This window comes from Acartia tonsa, chromosome 6, assembly GCF_053477335.1.
Source record: "Acartia tonsa isolate MP-2025a chromosome 6, ASM5347733v1, whole genome shotgun sequence".
NCBI lineage: Eukaryota > Metazoa > Arthropoda > Copepoda > Calanoida > Acartiidae > Acartia > Acartia tonsa.
The window spans coordinates 7,091,770-7,110,706 of record NC_137265.1 but is presented as its reverse complement, the minus strand read 5'-3'; the positions used below and the strand labels follow the sequence as shown (position 1 = coordinate 7,110,706).

Sequence of the window (18,937 nt, the reverse complement as noted above, 5' to 3'; positions counted from 1 at the left end):
AGAACCCAGATAACTACCTGGCCCAAGTGGTATCGACCTTTTTAGTCTTTTCTATTCTTTTGTAGGCTGTGTTTATATTTCCGAAGCTATTAGCTAGTTTAAAAGACTAAATACAAAATCGGGACAGGGTCACCGCCTTGTGATCAGAGTTACATATTGCATATACCCACTCTATTCTTATACTTAAAATAATCCTTGGAGATTTTCCCCCTGACATGAAAATAAAGTAGTTAATGAACCATATTTAAAGGTTCTGGTAATAAAGAATATCTATCTAAAAATTATATATTTAAAAAAACCCTCTGATTTATAATTTAATTTAAATATTTTCTATTTTGATCAGTTCCTACTAAAAAATATATTTGCAATTTACCTTAATTAAAACTAACACTTTTTAAATACTATTTTTTATTTCATTTAGTTTGAATTCAAAAGAGTTTTTTTAAGGTTTCTAAGACATCACAAAATAGATTTAATTTTTGAAAATATGATGAACTGGATTCAGGTGGTTTCTGCAAACTCTAAATCCCTTTTGTTATTTTTATTCAAAAGCAAAAAAATACAAATTAGGACTTGGTTGAAAAAATCAGTTGAGATTGTAACAACCAGAAAGTAAGTCTGTAGGTCTGTAGGATCATTTGAAAGATGTTAATTTTAACTAAATTTATTATATGATATGATTAAATTGATTTTAGGAATAATTTCTACGCACTATGTTGTGAGCAAAATGTTCAAGTCTTAAGATGTGAGTTTGTTCATATTAAACATTCATTTCAAGTACTTTAGATGTATGGATTTATCCATATTTTTGTTAAGACTTCTAGAAATTGTTTAATATTAATCACGTTGTTCATTAAATAACTTGTATTTACTTATTTTTCTGTCTGATTTGTTAAGCTTCGCTAACATGGATGTTGTCATCCTTGTTTTCCATAAAATGATGCAAAGAAAAAGTAAATAGACAATGGCTGGAAATTTAGTAGATATAGGACAAAGAAAACATTGCTAACAGTTACGTGTCTTATTTTTTTCTAGGAAATGCAAAAAAAACCCAATTTTTATCGTTGAAAGTTCTAGTTTGAAACGTTAAGAAACTGATTTATCTCACCTAAGCACATTGAAGAAAATTTAGGATATTTAGAATTAAAATCTGAGCTTGACAGCCGAGCATAAGCAATTTAAACATGTTTAGGAGCTTAGAATTCTACTGAGCGTACGGATTGTTTATATTACCACTGACCCGCGGTAGGGAAGTGTAATGAGATTTAACCCTCTCCCACTTAATATTAAAATTGGAAAGGCATTTGTAGGTAACCTAATTTTTAGAAAAAAATTCGAAACCTACCAGTATGAGAATATCGGTTTATTAACCCATTCTAACCGAAAAGAAACATAAAAAAAGTATTCTTTTCTATTTTCTCAAAAAAACACAGAACCTTTTAGAATATCCACGTTACAAAAAAATTGGATATAGGGTGTCTGTACCATTCAAAATTTTACCTGGATATTCTTAAAAACTGTTGAACAGCCTCTATTCCCTCCTTGAGTGGGTGTGCTTTGATGATACCATGCACCAACCAAAACTTCTCCTCGGTTGTCGGGTAGTAACCAATTCTATACATTATAACAAGGATGACAACATGCATAAAAGCGAAGCTCAAATATAAAGACAGTCAGAAAAAAAACATTTTAACAGTTATAGAGTGACCTATCAAAAAATAAAAAGATATTCAACTGTCAGAAATTTAATGGAAGCTTCACTTATATTATTGGGCCTAATCACCTTAGCAATCGCCATTGCTGATATCAAGTTACTGGGTTAATTATATCTTTTAAAATTGGTTGCAAAATGCCAAAAATTTGGACATATGGACTTTCTGGTAATGATTATAAAATTGCCATGCTATCTAGATTGTGTCTTTGTTACAGAAATCACCATGTAAAGTTTAAAATCGACCAGTTAATAATGAACGGACCCTACATGTAGAAAAGCTTTTCTTTTAGATATTATTAGGAATCATTATCTTGAAAAGTATCTATTAGACATAACCTAAAAACAGTTTTCTGTCTCTCATTTCTGTGTAAAAAGGTACAACTAGCAGACGTTTCAAGTTTGATAATTTCAGGGAGTAAGGGGACATTGAACTGTTTATTACACTAGTCCCCAAAGTTTTATAATAACGCATTCTTATTCGTTGGGTTAACAACTTTGAGGACGTTAATTAAAATAGTTAGTGGTCAACGTTTAAACCACAGAGTATAATCTACAGAAGTGGTAATTTTGTGTATTACCATTAGGGATGTACAACATTTTATCAGCCATTGTCTTATCCCCTTAGATCTCTGGATAATTTGACAGATCCTGAAATTTTGACACCTTTTCTCAAAAAAAAACAAACAATTTCAAATAAGTGGAACGGGGGGGGGGGTTATTTTTTCCCTTTTACCAACAATTGGGGTTTCTCAGTACCCAATACAACCTAACCCAAAGTAATGAACTAACAAAAAAACTACCTCCCCCCCCCCTTTGCCCCAATTTATTTCAAAGTATGTGGGTTAAATTTGTTTGCTTGACTAAACACTTTTAGGAAAACCACCAAAGTTTTAAATAGTCATTATCCTGGCGACCACAAGACGCCTGCAATCGACCTACCAGACAAAACAATTTATTATAGTGACTTGTTATACTATTTCTAAAGCCCTAAGTATTTAACCTACTTCTGAACAAAATTATTAAACAAGTGTATGCAAAAATTTAAAAGACTGTGCAAAAATTTCAGGTGCGTTAACTTTTTGTTAATTTAAAACGGCTCCTAAACCTAAAAATGATTTAATGATGGGGATTTATATGATTAAGTTACTTTGATATGTCATTGTCTACGTAAAATATTTTCTCGTATTCATTCGAATCCGGTGGATAGGAACCGGTTCTCATCAATACGAAAAAACTATGTCTAGCACCGCATTATATCCAGCTTTCTACAAATAAAAAAATGTACAATCATAAGATTAAAACAAGTTTTTTTAGCCCGTGCCTTCGGCATCTCGGTGCTAAAAAAACTTGCTTTAATCTTATAATTGTACATTCTATATCCGCGGAAAGCCGTTTATAATACGATGAAAGAAATAACTATTATGAAGCTATTTAATAGTGATATAATTATCCTATGTATCTAGTTTTTTAAAATTCTGATTTCTACAACAAGGTCCACTGTTATAAGCGAAGCAACGAATTTACTTACAACTTTATTTCGACTTAAACATTTGCATTCGCTTATTTAGTTCTGACACTCTACAATTGTTAATTTTCGTTTGTCCTACCGTTTCAGAGCTACGCTTTTATGGATGTCGTCATCCTTGTTTATGCTGTAAGTTTTGTAGTGAAGTAATTTAATTAATATTTTCATACTAAAAATGTTGAGAATGTTTTTGATTAAAATGTTATATCAATAGTACGAGAATCAGGGTGGCTGGCTGCTGTCTTGTACTTAAAAAGGACAGCTCAGCCGCGAAAGTTTGCATAACGGCTGCCATAAATATACACAAATGATAGCGGCTTAACAACAATTAATAAGTTTTTTTTTGCAGTTTTAGCTGAATGTTGTCCAAAAACAGCGGAATAACATTTTTATCAGAGTTCAGCAGCCGCGCGTCAGCCTCGACTAAGCCTCAAATTTAAACCCGTTTTTGGAAAAGAGGGATTGTCATATCTTGGTCAGGTATAGACTTTCAGCTAATTTTCAAACTTGTAAAAGGTTGAGTTCCCTAAGGCTTACAGGCGGCTGCCGAGCCCTGATTTTTATGTTTTGACTGCTGAATCTGATTAGCATGTAAGAGTGTAATCAGATCGATGAAAAATGGCGGCTGAAAAAAGTTGCAGCTGTCAATTCCTGACTAGAATGACGCAAAGATGAACCCGGTATTAGTGTCGGACTGATTATGACGTAACAAAAAAAATTAGCCAATGAGAGGACATTATTGACCAATGGTAAAATTCATAGTGTCCTCTCATTGGCTAATTTTTTTGTTACGTCATAATCAGTCCGACACTAATACCGGGTTCCGCAAAGATAAGAAGAAGAAAAAACTAATAATTTCCAATTAAGTATAATATCGAGATAAAATTTTATTATATTATGTTTTCAATATAACAAATAGAAAATATCATATGACGTTGTTAATCTATTTAATTTTTTTACTTCTACGAATTTAGGGACTATAAAGAATAGAAAATTCTAGAAAGTCCATTCTATTGACTGTATAAACCATCTGTGGGTATTTTATTAAATTGATATGAATTTGGTTACAGGTTGATTCTCTTTCTGACCCAAACTGGTGACATAATAATTTTCTTAATCGCTTCGAAACCGATTAATATCCGGTGGATTAGAAACAGTTCTCAGTCATACTGAAAAATTATGTATAAATTGTATTATATCCAGTTTTTTACGAATATAAAAATGTACAATCATAAGATTAAAATATTTTTTTTTGACCCGAGATGCCAAAGTACATTTTTATATTCGCGGAAAGGTGTTTATAATACGATGCTAGAAATAACTAATATCTAACCTGATGTCAAGAAACCTTACTCCCCATAGCAACTAAAAGAAAAATAATTAATAGACTCGGGGATCTAAAGGGATGAGACAATGGCCGAAATTGATTTACACTCCTAATGATGATACAAAAAATTACCCTTTCTGTAGATTAAAATTAGTAGTTGAAACGTTAGAAACTTAATGAATCAACCAATAAAAATTCACCAAAGTACTTAAAGTTGATAAGCCAACAAATAAGAAAACGTTATTGTAAAACCTTGGAGACTAGCGTAATAAACAACCCGTTGCCCCCTCTCATTCTGGACAGACTAAGACACTGCTGTTTCAAAAGTTTTACCTTAAAAATTCTTAAAATGTTAAATTATAAACATTTAGAAGAATTCTTTTTATGTCAAATGAATGTTAACTATCCGATCTGTTATTAAGAAACTAGTTTTGAATTTTAAACTAGCGGCTTCGCCCCTAGCCTCTAGGGGCTTTGCCCCAAGAGGTTTTATCAAACCAATTTTTCGTGTTTTAGATTTTAAAAAAATTAAATTTTTTTTTTTTGGGGGGGGTTATTTCTCATTTTTTTGAGGGGTTAGGGGTGTCCTACCCCCCAAGAAAATAGTTATAAACCCTCCCGGGACCTATGAGAAGCTACCCTGTAAAGGAGAACCCGATCGGTTCAGCGGTTAGCGAGATCCTTCGCTACAAACAGACAGACAAACAAACAGACAGACAGACAAACAAACAAACAGACATCGTTCTACTTTGTAATATAGATATCCGTCCGAGAAATGTGAAATTTTTTTTCAAGATAGGTGGCTGATTTTTTGTTGTTAATAAGGTCTGTTGATCTATCGGTAATGATACATCAATATTCTAGTAAAAAATTCAATTTACTCAGCTTCTATTTAAGATAGAAGGCTGATAAGAATCTTCCAGCTCTGAGATGAGAATAGTTATTTATCGCATAAACAGCTTTCCGCGGATATACAAATGTACAAATATAAGATTAAAGCCAGTTTTGTTAGAACCGAGATATTGAAGGCACGGGCTAAATAGACTAGTTTTATTCTTATGATTGTACATTTTTATAATCATAGAAAACTGGATATTATTCGATACGATACGTGATTTTAAAGAATGGCTTAAAACCAGCTCTAATCCGGCGGATATTAATCGGTTTCGAAGCCATGCCGTAAAAAAACCTACCTGCCCCAATAAAGTTTCTTCTTGAGCAAAAGTTGCACTTGTCACGAGATTATCATCACCAACACCTAATTATAAATTAAAATTGCAGTGGTCTCATAATATTCCTGTAACTAATGTAGCATAATTTTTTCCGTCTTTTCCTTTTTACTTATTCACAGGATAAGCACCACCCGCACGTTTTTATAAATAAATTATAATCTACCAGATTAAAGTAAAACACTAGAGTGCGAAAGGGTTAAATAACTGTTTCTCCCCATACCAGTGTCCTTGTGCCGACTCTCAATTGGGTCATTGAAAATCAACCAATGGTGTCGCTTGAGATTAACACTGCTGAGTAGCAGAAAAAATATTTGGTAGCAGACGAAAAAGGTCATTGAAAAATGGAGGGAAGTAGTTATCTGTATATACATCTATAAAATATATCTGTTTCTGCGAGTATATTGCAAAGAAAAACAATTTTAAAAGAAAAATTGGTGGTTTTCCTTACAGTGCCTAGTCGAGAATAGAACTTCTATCCCACTTATTTTTGTTTTACTTTAGGTCTGGTATAGACCCCTAAAGGCTATAATTAAAAAACTACACCCCACCCCTCCCCATATTTTCAAGTTATATAAAAGAAAGTTGGTGGGATTTTTGTTCTTGCTAGGGATTTAAAGTGAAAAAACTAAAAAATATGTGGTACTAATTAAAGTGACCTATGCTTGGATATATGCCAGATGAATTTTCTACCATGATAATCTCTGTAGGCAGGAGCGTCAGACAGACAGACAGACAGAGACAGACAAACAGACAGACAGACAGACAGACAGACAGACAGACAGACAGACAGACAGACAGACAGACAGACAGACAGACAGACAGACAGACAGACAGACAGACAGACAGACAGACAGACAGACAGACAGTCAGAGAGACAGACAGACAGACAAATAAACAGACAAACAAACAGACAGACAAACTTTCTACCTTGATAATCTCTGTAGGCTGCAGCGTCATGGGCTCCTATTAGCATCAAAGAACCAATCTGTTAAAAAAAAGGAACAATTATGTGAAAAAATACAGCTGATACTTTTAGAATTAACAAAAACATATTTAGAGATGATTTGGCACTTTTTTCTCAAAATTAAATATCAGGAGAATTGAATTTTTTTATATGCCTTTTCCCTGAGGGGAATCCAAACCCTGCGGGGCCTACACTCATTTCTAGATAACACGATTTTAAATAAGTATCAAAACTGGCAAAACTGAAGGACAAATAGCAAGTCTTAAATTCAGTACAACTAAAACATCTATAATACAAAGTAGCTTGATGTCTGTCTGTCCGTCCGTCCGTCTGAAGCTTAATATCTCGGTAACCACTGAACCGATCGGATTCTACTCTTCAGGGTATATACCCATTGGTCCTGCGGTGGTTTTAAGCTATTTTCTTGGGGGGTGAAACACCCCCAACCCCCCCAAAAACAAAAAAAATTCTCCGCCCATTTTTTTATCTTTTTTACGAATTTTGCAAATTCGTTATTTAATCGCTATTTTTTTTTTTTTCTTTACGAATTTTGCGAATTCGTTATTATTTTATCGAGAAAATGTTTTCCTGCTGGGTAGGTGCGAAAATTTGCGATCCGTTCTGCTGGGTAAGTAATAGAAGATGTAATTATACCTCTTGGGGCAAAGCCCCTAGAGGCTAGGGGCGAAGCCGTTAGTTTATCATAAACGAAATAAAGGTACCCAATGTTTTGTTTGTGAACAATTCATCTTTTCCTTTTGGAAATACCATATTTTAGTAAAGCTAAGCCAATAAAACTATAAAGACTAATGTCTTATTTGAGCATTTCACCATGTAGTTTTTTCTTCTAATGATCCCGTCAAAACTTACCTCCATCTAAAATTCATAATTTTTAAAAATTTTATTTCGTACTTTTAATCTAAACTGCTCCTTTTAAGTGAAAATAAAATGTTTCACAACCTTTAGAAATAAATTGGTGATTAGAATATTGATACTTAAATTTCACTTCCTGCGGACTTAAATGAAAAGAAAAAAAAGTGATGGTTTGTACAACCTAATCAAGCTTTTTCAATACAAGCACCGATTTTTTTTACATTCATTGAATGAAAGCTCGTATCTATGAAACTTTGGGGACCAGTATAATCACATACCTTTGCCCCTACCTCCCCAAGCAATATTCTGGGAAATATCTTTTTATTTTGTAGATGTTATATAAATTGCTTTTTAACTCACAACTTTTATTTTGTGAAAAGATAATAAATTATACAATTAATAATTATGAATTTCCTTTTCCAAAGAAGCTTTATTATTCCACTGCCATTCCGGTTCATTCCTTAAAATTAAAATAAATATATCATTGCTAGTCCGGTTCATTCCTTAAAATTAATAGAAATTTATCATTGCTAGTCCGGTTCATTCCTTAAAATTAATAGAAATTTATCATTGCTAGTCCGGTTCATTCCTTAAAGTTAATAGAAATTTATCATTGCTAGTTCGGTTCATTCCTTAAAATTAAAAGAAATATATCATTGCTAGTCCGGTTCCTTCCTTAAAATTAAAAGAAATATATCATTGCTAGTCCGGTTTATTACTTAAAATTCAAAGAAATTTATCATTGCTAGACTCAATGTACTTCCAATTATCTTGAACAGGATCATTATATTAATTCTTATTATATCATAGTACTTTAAATTATATGAAAGTAATTTAAAATTTTTTTTTAATTTTATAACTTTCTTTCTCTCAGAAATACAATCTTTCATAAGCGAAAAACAATTTAATTAATTAGGTACAACAGACATAATCCAGACATACCAAAGGATAAACAAAAGACAGACAAACAGATAGACAAACAGACAGACAAACAGATAGACACACAGACAGACAAACATTCGGATATATATTGGGACAAACAGACAGACAAACAATCATAAATACAGACAAACAGACAGACAAACAGAAGGACAAAAAGACAGTCAAAAAGAATACAAGGCAGTCTAAAAGACAGACAAAAAGACATACAAACATACAGACAAATAGATAGACACACAGACAGACAAACATTCGGAAAAATATAGGGACAAACAGACAGATAAATATACTGATTTACAATAGTTATATAAAAAAAGTATAATTGGAAGACAGACAAACACCCAGACAGAAGAATAAAAAGATGAGTAAACAGAAAATCAGAAGAAAATGTTAGGAATATGTAAAGAGAGAGAGGGGACAATGGGCTGTTTATTACACTAGTCCCCAAATTTTAATAATACTTTTTCTTATTCGTTGGCTTAACAACTTTGGGAACTTTAGTGACTTTTGATTGGTTGATTCATTCTGGTAATCACCAATTTTTATCTACAAAATGAGAATTTTATGTATCATCATTGGGGATGTACATAAATTTATTGGCCATTGTTTTATCCCTTTAATAAAGTTACCTAAGACAAGAGGATGCAATCTCCGAACCATCATTTGCTATCAAGGTAACCCTGAAATAACAACAAATGCTAAAGTAGTAGGAGGTTTGTGCGTCTGTTTGTATAGGGTTTATTATGTGAGTATGGGCATTATTACATCTTCTATTACCTACTCAGCCGAAAAAATTACGAATGAGTCGCCAATCCCAGCCGAAAAAATTGCAAATGAGTCGCCAATTTTCGCGAATAAATGGCGAATTCGCAAAATATATGCAAAAAAATAATAAAAAAATTTGGGGGGTATTTTTTGGGGGGTTGGGGGTGTCCCATCCCCCAAGAAATTAGCCTAAAACCACCGCAGAACCAGAAGGTATATTCCCTGAAGAGTAGAATCCAATCGGTTCAGTGGTTACCAAGATCTTATGGGACGGACGGACGGACAGACATCATTCTACTTTGTATTATAGATAGGTGGGCTTTATGTTAATTTGCAAGGGGTTAAAACTTAAACAAAAACGGCAGGCCTTCTCAATTTAGACCTTGTAAGCTTACTTTAGAGTATTATAAATTCAATCTGAGCCGCTTTATCTTTCACTAGCTATTATGCCCCTAACGGCATCTAGATGGGGGGGGGGGGGGCTTTATTTTCAATATTAGTTCTAAAAATAACATTTAAATATTTTTTGAAGGAGGATGGTAGTATTCTCACCTACAAAAATCATAATCTCTCCAACAGGACCTATAAGAAGCTCCAATGTAAAGGAGACAGACATCCTTTTCCTTTTGAAAAGGATTAAAACTTTACCTGTATCCAAATTGGCAAGTGGCGATGGAGAGTTTCTCTGTATCAGGATAGGTAAGGACGATGTCAGTGGTGTAAAATTTGTCTATAAAAAAAGGAAATTTATTAGGGAGGAAGGGGACATGGACTGTTTATTACACTAAAATCTTATATTGACGTTTTCCTATTTGTTCTCTCATCAAGTTCAGTGTCTTAACATTTCAACCACTAATTGTAATCTACAGAAGGGGAAATTTGAGTATAATCATAGTAGATGTACATTAATTTATCGGCCATTGTCTTATTCCTTTAGATCTTAGAAATTTAGTAATAGTTATTTCTCGTATCGTATTATAAACGGCTTTCCGCGGATATAGAATGTACAAATATGAGATTAAAACTAGTTTTTCAGCCCCGAGGTGCCGGAGACACCGGCTAAAAAAACTGGTTTTAATCTTATGATTGTACATTTTTTATATTCGTAGAAAACTGGATATAATACGATGCTAGACATAGTTTTTTTCGTATGGATGAGAACCGGTTCCTATCCACCGGATTCGAATGAATACGAGAAATTAAATTAACATATATATCAACGGTTTTGCTAAAGTCGCATTTACAATATTATACATGTTTTATAACAGGGGGTTGTAGAGCGGTGTCAACACCCCCCTTAAATTTGAAATTGGGAAGGCCTTCCTCCGCTTTTTCCCCTCTTAATGGTTTCATATACTCCTTGATGAATTCCTGTGCACGTCAATGTTTTAGAATAATAATAAGATCATTTCCACCTTAGGATCTGACCTTCACAAATTACAGAAAATTTAATTTTCATTTTAAATAATTAGCAACCAACTTTGACTTTTTTAATAGTACTTTGTGAAAAAAAATTCAATCTTTAAATACCTGGAAATTGTGTCGGGTCTATTTGAAGAACAGTTTCATTGTCTTTCAGGAGTATAATAGAGGAACCTTCGATGGAATCGTCCTACAAAACAAAATTAATTTAATGAGGTAGCATGACCAATATATAACATCAAGTGTAGAAGGAAATACTTACATATTTAAGACTTGATTATAAAGATGCTTCGATTATTAGTACCTTGTTGTAATAGGAATTAGCATTCAAAAAATCAGATGTTTCGTATAATTTTAACATACAAAAATTTGTTGTCAAAAAGTAAAAAATCAGCATGTTTAAATGGACGTACGGACTTTCTGGTAACAATTAAAGAATTGCTACGCTTTATAAATCGTATCTTACTACTAAAGGAATCACCCTGCATAGTTAATAGGACAATTCTTATATGCCTAAATTAACGAAAAAAGCAAACCGTTACGGACGTACAGACTGACCCTAATTATAGAAAAGCTTCGGTTTTTATTAAATAGAAGAAAAAACTTTCTACTCTTATGTAAAAGTTTGAAAAAGAACAATATAATTAATAGAGGCAAACAAGGATGACAACATCCATAATTAGCAGTGCAAAAGAAAATCATGGATGAAAAAAAATGACAAATAGACTTATAGAGCAGATGCTCAGTTGTCATAGTAAATACAGAGAATATTCGATAAATTGTAAACACCAAAACATTATGAAAAAACTAGCGGATGCGCCCCTAGCCTTTAGATGCTCTGTATTTGAAAGATTAGAAAAGAGCATGAAAATAGCATAAAATCATCCCAAGACTTGAATAGAAAAATCAAACCGGCTAAAACCACCCTGGGACCTATGTGAAGGTTCTCTACAATGGAGAACCCAATCAGCTCAGTGGTTAGTAAGATCTTAAGCTACAGACAAAATACCTTACTACTTTAGAATATAGGATATTCATTAATTTCTTTAAAAGCATGATCGACAACAACGGGATCTAAAGGGATAAGACAATGGCCGATTAATTGATGTTAATCCCCAATTATGATAAACAAAACTTCCTTTTCTGTAGATTACAATTATTGGATGAAACTCAACTTAATAAACCAACCAATCAAAACTCAATAAAAGTCCCCAAATTTGTTAGAACAGCGAATAAGAAACCGTTAGTATAAAACTTTGGGGACTAGTGTAATAAACAGACCAATGTCTCCTTCCTGCAATTGCTCCCAATAAGGAGTGACGGACGGACAGACAAAATGAATTATATATTAGCCTCGCTTAAGGAAGCAGAGTATAATGTCCCAACAAAAGTGGGTCAAATTTTCCAACAATTATCCTCTTTTTAAAAGCGAAGCTTTTCTATAATTAGAGTCAGTTTCTACGTCCGTCCGTCCGTCCATAACGGTTAGCTCTTTCCGTTAATTAAGACATGTTAGAATAGTCCTAATGATTTTAAACATTGCATTTTGGTTCCTGTAACGGTAAGGTAAGATTTAGAAATCGTACAAACTCTATAATCGGTACCAGAATGTCCATACGTTCATTTAAAACATTTTGATTTTTAACCTTTTTGTAACAATTTTATGTGATATAATTAGCCTATTCATCTGATTTTTTTATACCGATTCCTATTACAACAAGGTACAATGTTATAAGCGAAGCATCTCTATAAAGTCCTAAAAATTTAAGTTTGTCCTTAAACAGTATCCTATATTCAAGCAGTTTTTAACAAATTTACTTACAATTTTGTTAGACTTATACATTTATATTATGCTTATTCAGTTCTGATGCTCAAGTGTTATTGATCGTTTATCCTATAGTCTAAAGCTTCGCTTTTATGGATGTTGTCACCCTTGTTTTGGAGACACTATAAGCTGCTAATTTATCAGAAATCAAATATGGATTATTTAGATTTAGATTATATAGAGAAATAGACATAGTATATCTATGTATATGATAGTCCAACTGACCCCATTTTTTTTTGTCAAAATTAAAAAAGGGATTTTTTCAGACAGAACTGTTGTTTACATTTTGTAATATACTAGATACACAGGGAGTAAGGGAGGGAACAATGGTTTGAATATTGAAGAGTCTCAGACTTTGTGTACTGGCTTAAAGGGAATGTGCAAGAATTCAGCAGGTTCTGACTGACTTTGGGTACTAGCGCATCAATGCCCCGTTAACTAGCTGAGTTAGTTTTGAATATAGCAGACAGAAAAATTTGTCATTAGATGACTGGTTTTAACAAATATTTTTCCCAAGTAAATGTCATTTCATGTATAGAAACTCTACTGTGATATTTATGTATTAAACAATCTAAGAACCCCTCGACTTTAGGTAGCAGTTAAAAATATATGAGAAGGGTTGACAAAGTTCTAAGGGTGATATTTATAGTGATTAATTACAGAATGTTTACTACATTGTGATGTACTGGTAATTTAATTTTCAAGTAAATGATTTTTTTTCTTAGAACTAATTTGGTTCTAAATTATATTACCATGATCCCTTTACAATTTTGGTCAAGTTTTCTGGATAAATCTGGTTTTCATTTCTTTTCAGCGAAAACTCTTAAATGGAATTAATTGCCCATTGTCCCCTCCCTTACTCCCTGCTAGACACTAGCGACAAAATTTGAGCCGAATTTATTTGACGATATGATTTTTAGAAAGCTAACCTTATTAAAAGAATTTAAACTAACTTAATATTTTTTTAGAAAGCAAACTTCATGGTAAGAATTTCATAATTAACTCAATACATTTTTTGTAATATACTTCACACTATACGAGGAAAGAATTTTTTACACAAATTTATTTACCCAGGAAAAACTTAATCCTAAACATGCGACAATTTATAGCTGACTCATAATACAAACAAAATGTAAAATTATGCCCTTTCGGAACGAAATGTGTACACAATTTAAACCAATGAGGTCTCTTGTATGTACCTTTATTACTCTCCTATTGGTTTAATCTGACAATATGTCTCTTGAGCAACTATATCATTAGAGATTAATTGATTAACAAAACAGTATTTAAACCTATTCATGAAAACTGGAAAGTAATTAAATCTGAAAACGTTACAACGTCATTATGCACGCATAAAAAACATAACTACATTCAATTAAAAACTGATAAAATGTGAGATTACATACGTTGATGATATTAACTAGAAAAAACACCAATGATAAAATAAAATTGTTAATATTTATCTAGAAAACAAGGATGACAACATCCATAAGTAGCAAAGCTAAAAAATTTTCTGATAGACATCAGGAAAAAATAACCTTTTGAGTATGTTAAAAAGACATAAATGAAATAAATCACGAAACCTTTTAAAAATATATAATATCTTTTGAAGCATTAAGCTAAGAAGAAAAACGTAAAATCTAGGAATCGATCTTGCACCCCAACCAATAGCAAGTCTTTATTAAACTTTGTGAAAATATGTATAATGTTGAATTGATTAATCCCTAAAAATTACAGCTGTTTATCTTGAATAGGAGTCGAAAAAATTATGAAAAATTTAAAAACTAGGGATCGATCTAGCACCCCAACGAATTATAATGTCTTAAAAAAAATTTTTAGAAATGTGTAGAATGTTGACTTAATTAATCCCTTAAAATTCCAGCCATTTATCTTGAACAGGAGTTGAGATAATTATGAACACTTGAAAAACTAGGAATCGATCTAGCACCCCAATCAATATACAAATCTTAATGAAACTTAGTAAAAATATGTAGGATGCAAATTTACTGAATCCCTGAAAATTTCAGTCGTCTGTCTTGAAAAGATGTCGAGAAAATTATGAAAACAAAAATATCTAGGAATCGATCTAGCACCCCAATTAACAAACAGATTGACAAAACAATGCATAGATTAGATGCGCATATGTCATGGGAATCTGCACTAAAAATTTCAGCTGTCTATCTTTAATAGGAGCCGAAAAAATTACGTTTCTCCCACTTTGTCTCAGACAGACGGACGGACATTTCGAATTATAGAGTAGCTTCGCTACTAAAAAGTATACATAACCAAGAAGCAAAATAAATCTAAAATAATATTTTTGGGACAGAAGTAATGCCCCCCAACAACAGCTGAAATTAGGTATAGGTTTCGTGATTTTTTTTCGAATTAATTTCGTTGTTGGTATAAGCTCATATCTATCGAGAACAGTTGTATGTTTCTTTTAAGCTTTATTGTAAGGCCTAGACTATTTGTTAGAGATCTTTATTTACATTCAAATAACCAAAAAGGATGACAACATTCATAAGGAGCAAAGCACAAAAAAACATATCAAATGGACAAACGGACAAAGTGAGTTTTAGAGTAGATATTTAGTTTATAACTAACATAAAGAGAGAAAATATCTAAAAAATCAAAACAAAAAAAATCACGAAACCTTATCGAAAATGCGTTACTATTTTGAAGCATGACGAACAGACTGACGGTCCAAGCAAGTCATATACTTGATGCTCACTGGTAAAGAGAATTATCATCAAAAATCTTAAATAGCAGCTGAGAAAATCGCAGACAGAGCAACTGACGGACAGACAAAGTGAATTATAGAGTAGCTGCGCTTCTAAAAAGCTACTTACTAAATCATTTGCTTGCCAATTGATCTCCAATCTTCTCTTTATTATTTCACCTATGGAGGAATTCCAGCATTTTGTTTATGGAGCACAAATACCACTCAACCCCCCCCCCCCCCACCAAATCCCAAAACAATCATTAAAAATCAAAGAGTCATTGGAGTTTTGTGGGATTAAAAATGAAAGATGTCATGAATTAGGTAGCTGGTTTTTAGGTATCGAACCTTCTCTATAGATTACTCTGTTCGTCTGCCAGTCTGTCCGTAAAGCTAAAATGTATTTTTCTCGGCTTCAATTTTAATTAGACATCTGAAATATTCGAAAAAGAATCTTTGTATCAATGAGGATCCAGTATATTTAGACATCAAGCTGCTTTGTATTATAGATGTCTCTATTGTGTGATATAATCATTGAAAAGGTCAGCTGAATTCTAGTTTCCGATTGTGTACATTGCACCCTCATCCTATCTCAATATTTACTACTAGCTAAAAAAGCTTCAAACTTAAAAAAAAATGTAAATTTGAAAAATTAAAATTTTGAATGTATAATGTATAAATCGTTTATAAATTACTAGCGGCTTCGCCCCTAGCCTCTAGGGGCTTTGCTCTAAGAGGTTTGATCAAACCAATTTTTCGTATTTTAGATTTAAAAGAAAAATTTAAAAAAATATTCTTTTTGGGGGGAAGGAGAACTTTTTTTGGGGGGGATAAATGGGTAATCAATTTTCACTTGATCATTGGAAATGCGGGAATAACCTTGCCTGTTGTTTGATCTGTAAATGCCAGAGGATTGATACACAGGTATAATCCTGATAAAATTAACTCTTATGTTTCATCCTAATATCATTAGTAGCGAAGCTACTCTATGATTCACTATGTCTGTCAGTCCGTACGTCAGTATGTCTCTCAGGCAGTCCGTAACACTATGGGGCAGGGGCGTCCAAGCTTTTTTATTTGTGGGGGGGGGTAAAAATTGAAAATCCAAAATTTTAGGGGTGCCTACGGCACCCCCAACATCATTTGTGGGGGTAATCACCCCTTTACTCCCCCCCCCCTTGGACGTCTATGCTATGGGGGAAATATGATTTTGACAGTTGCTGTTTACGTTAGAAGGCTAAAACTTTTTGTTAACTTTTTAAATTTTTTTAGTTGTTGCGGAGTAACACACGTAAGTGTGGACATTCCCTATTTAATGTGCATTTTATGGTTATCATAAATAATATTTTTAATTTATTTGGAGGCAAATAAGTTTAGTTATCCTGAAATAAACAGGGAGGGGGAGGATAATGGGCTGTATTATAATAACGTTTTCTTATTCATTGGCTTAACAACTTTGGGGACTTTCATTGAATTTTGATTGGTTGGTTCATAAAGTTGAGTGTTCAAACGTTTCAAACACTTATGTAACTTTAAAAAGGGGTAATATCATTATAATTAGGGATGCTCATCAATTTATCGGCCATTGTCTTATCCCTTTAGATCCCTGGAAAATAATCCAGCTTGATAAGATGTTGAGTTAATTAATCCCTGTATTATCAAGAAGAGTAGAAGTAGGACCATCAATAATAATATCACCACCTCTGCCTTCTGAAACAAATAAAACATTTAGTTAGGGATAAAAAGATAGGACAATTAGAGGAAATATTATATCTATTTTTTCACTGTTATAGTAATAAGAATAACGAAAATGATATAACATTTATTTAAAATAGATAATCTTTAAAAAATTAAGTATAATAGCTGAAAAAAACAAGGTTTATTATGGATAAAAGAATTCGAAAAATAAGCCGTCCACCTCGAATAACAGCCGAGAAAACTAAGGATCTACTGTTGGACGGTTAGACAGACAACATGAATAATAGAGCATCTACTTGACCTTTCATATCCTTATACTAAAGTAACAGGATGTTTGTGTGTTTGTACCGAAGGATCTCACTAACCGCTGAACCGATCGGGTTCTCCTTATCAGGGTAGATTCTCATATGTCCCGGGAAGGTTTATAACTATTTTGGGGGAGGGTACCACCACCCTCCCTAGAGAAATAAATTTTTTTTTTATTTCTCGATCTTAGAAAACGAGTTTAACGAAACATAAACGTCAAACGCAAAATTTCCATATTTTAAATATAAAAAAAAACATTTAAAGTGCCACTAGAGGCCTCTAGGGGGCGTAGCCGCTAGTCCTATTATATAAAGTAGTAAGAGCTTTTTTTTGTCTAAAGTTTAAAATCTCAACAACTACTGAACACATGGAGCTTTCCATTTCAGGGAAGGTTCACAGGTTTTAGGTTATTTCATTTTATGATTTTTATATTTAAGTTTCATGATGGTATTATGCTATTTTTCTAGCCTATTTCTGCCCTTTGAATACAGCGCCCTAGATGCTAGGGCCGCAGCCGCTAGTTTTAGATAAAAGAATTGACTAAAATTTTGTACATTTAACAATGAAAACGCTTTTTTGCTTTTAAAATATAAATTTTAGAGAAAAAAATATATACATTTGTAAATATTAAGAATAGTTATTATTGCATCGTATTATAGACAACTTTCCGCGGATAGTAAAATGAAAATAAATTAATATTCATTCCAGTGGATATAAACCGGTTTCGAAGCCATACTGAAATATTAAAATCTTTTACCTTGAGCTAAGACTACAAGAAGAAATATTATATTTATTCTTTTATTCTTCACCATATTTCCTCGACTGTTTTGTTCAAATTTTATCATTTAATAAAACTTAAATTAATGCAATTTCAAGTCTTGGAAATTTGACAACAGTTAAGAAGAATTATTTCATAAATAATTTAAAAATCATAAAGGAAAATTTTAAATAATGATTTAGTCAAACACCGTTATAAATGAGACGATCTTAAGATATGAAAGGTAAAAGTTAATTTGTTTGTTTTGTTAAACAATTGGCAGGAAACTGTTAATGTTTTTTTTCTTTCTATCATCTGTTTTTATCAGTGCTTGGCAGCCGCGCTTCAGCTGCGACTAAGCCTTAAACAATTTTAACCTGTATGGATGCTTCAGGGAGTAAGGGAGGGGACAATGGGCAATTAATTCAATTTTAGAGTTCTAACTCAATATCTTCAAAACCAGATATATCTGGAAAATTCCAAAAAATTTTGATGTAGCAATCTTTATTAGATTTGTATAATAAGAAATTATTAAACACTGAAAAAAAAGTATTTAACATTAGGTTATCCTGTCTTTTTTTCCTGTGAATAGTCTGTAATTTATCATTAAAGGTATGACCTTAGTACTGGCAGTTTCTGACAAAATAATATCATAAATGGGGTTTTGTTTTCATATTTGACAAGGGGTTGATTAGAATGGATAGTTACAGAAGTATCACAGTAGAATTTCTGGTTTATCCCACCCATTCTCAGAAGAAATTTTTTTTTGTTTAAAAACCAAGATAAACTTGTTTTGATTTTTTTTCTCAAATAGTCTGCTAGTATTTGTATTGGTTAGTTTAGTAAGAGTTGTCTGCTTTGGGAATAACTG

The 18,937-nt window shown here is 32.4% G+C and overlaps 2 protein-coding genes across 3 annotated transcripts in view; both read right to left on the bottom strand.

The window, feature by feature from the left end:
* Nucleotides 1-18,937, bottom strand: part of LOC145321695 (PI-PLC X domain-containing protein 1-like) — a 59,707-nt gene that overhangs the window by 10,635 nt on the left and 30,135 nt on the right. For both annotated transcript variants that reach the window (XM_080163238.1, XM_080163239.1), the window contains exons 2-5: nt 6,726-6,785; nt 5,760-5,824; nt 4,573-4,604; nt 1,501-1,614 (exon numbers count right to left, since the gene is read on the bottom strand). In XM_080163238.1, coding sequence (XP_080019364.1) covers nt 1,501-1,614; nt 4,573-4,604; nt 5,760-5,824; nt 6,726-6,785 — 271 coding nt within the window. The remainder of the gene's footprint in view (nt 1-1,500; nt 1,615-4,572; nt 4,605-5,759; nt 5,825-6,725; nt 6,786-18,937) is intronic.
* Nucleotides 7,991-18,127, bottom strand: LOC145321696 (uncharacterized). Its single transcript, XM_080163240.1, has 8 exons — nt 18,067-18,127; nt 16,959-17,015; nt 16,190-16,240; nt 15,436-15,485; nt 10,870-10,951; nt 9,988-10,069; nt 9,204-9,254; nt 7,991-8,095 (listed from the first exon to the last, which is right to left on the bottom strand). The coding sequence occupies exons 1-8, from the start codon at nt 18,119-18,121 to the stop codon at nt 8,032-8,034; spliced, it is 492 nt and encodes a 163-aa protein (XP_080019366.1). The 5' UTR covers nt 18,122-18,127; the 3' UTR covers nt 7,991-8,031.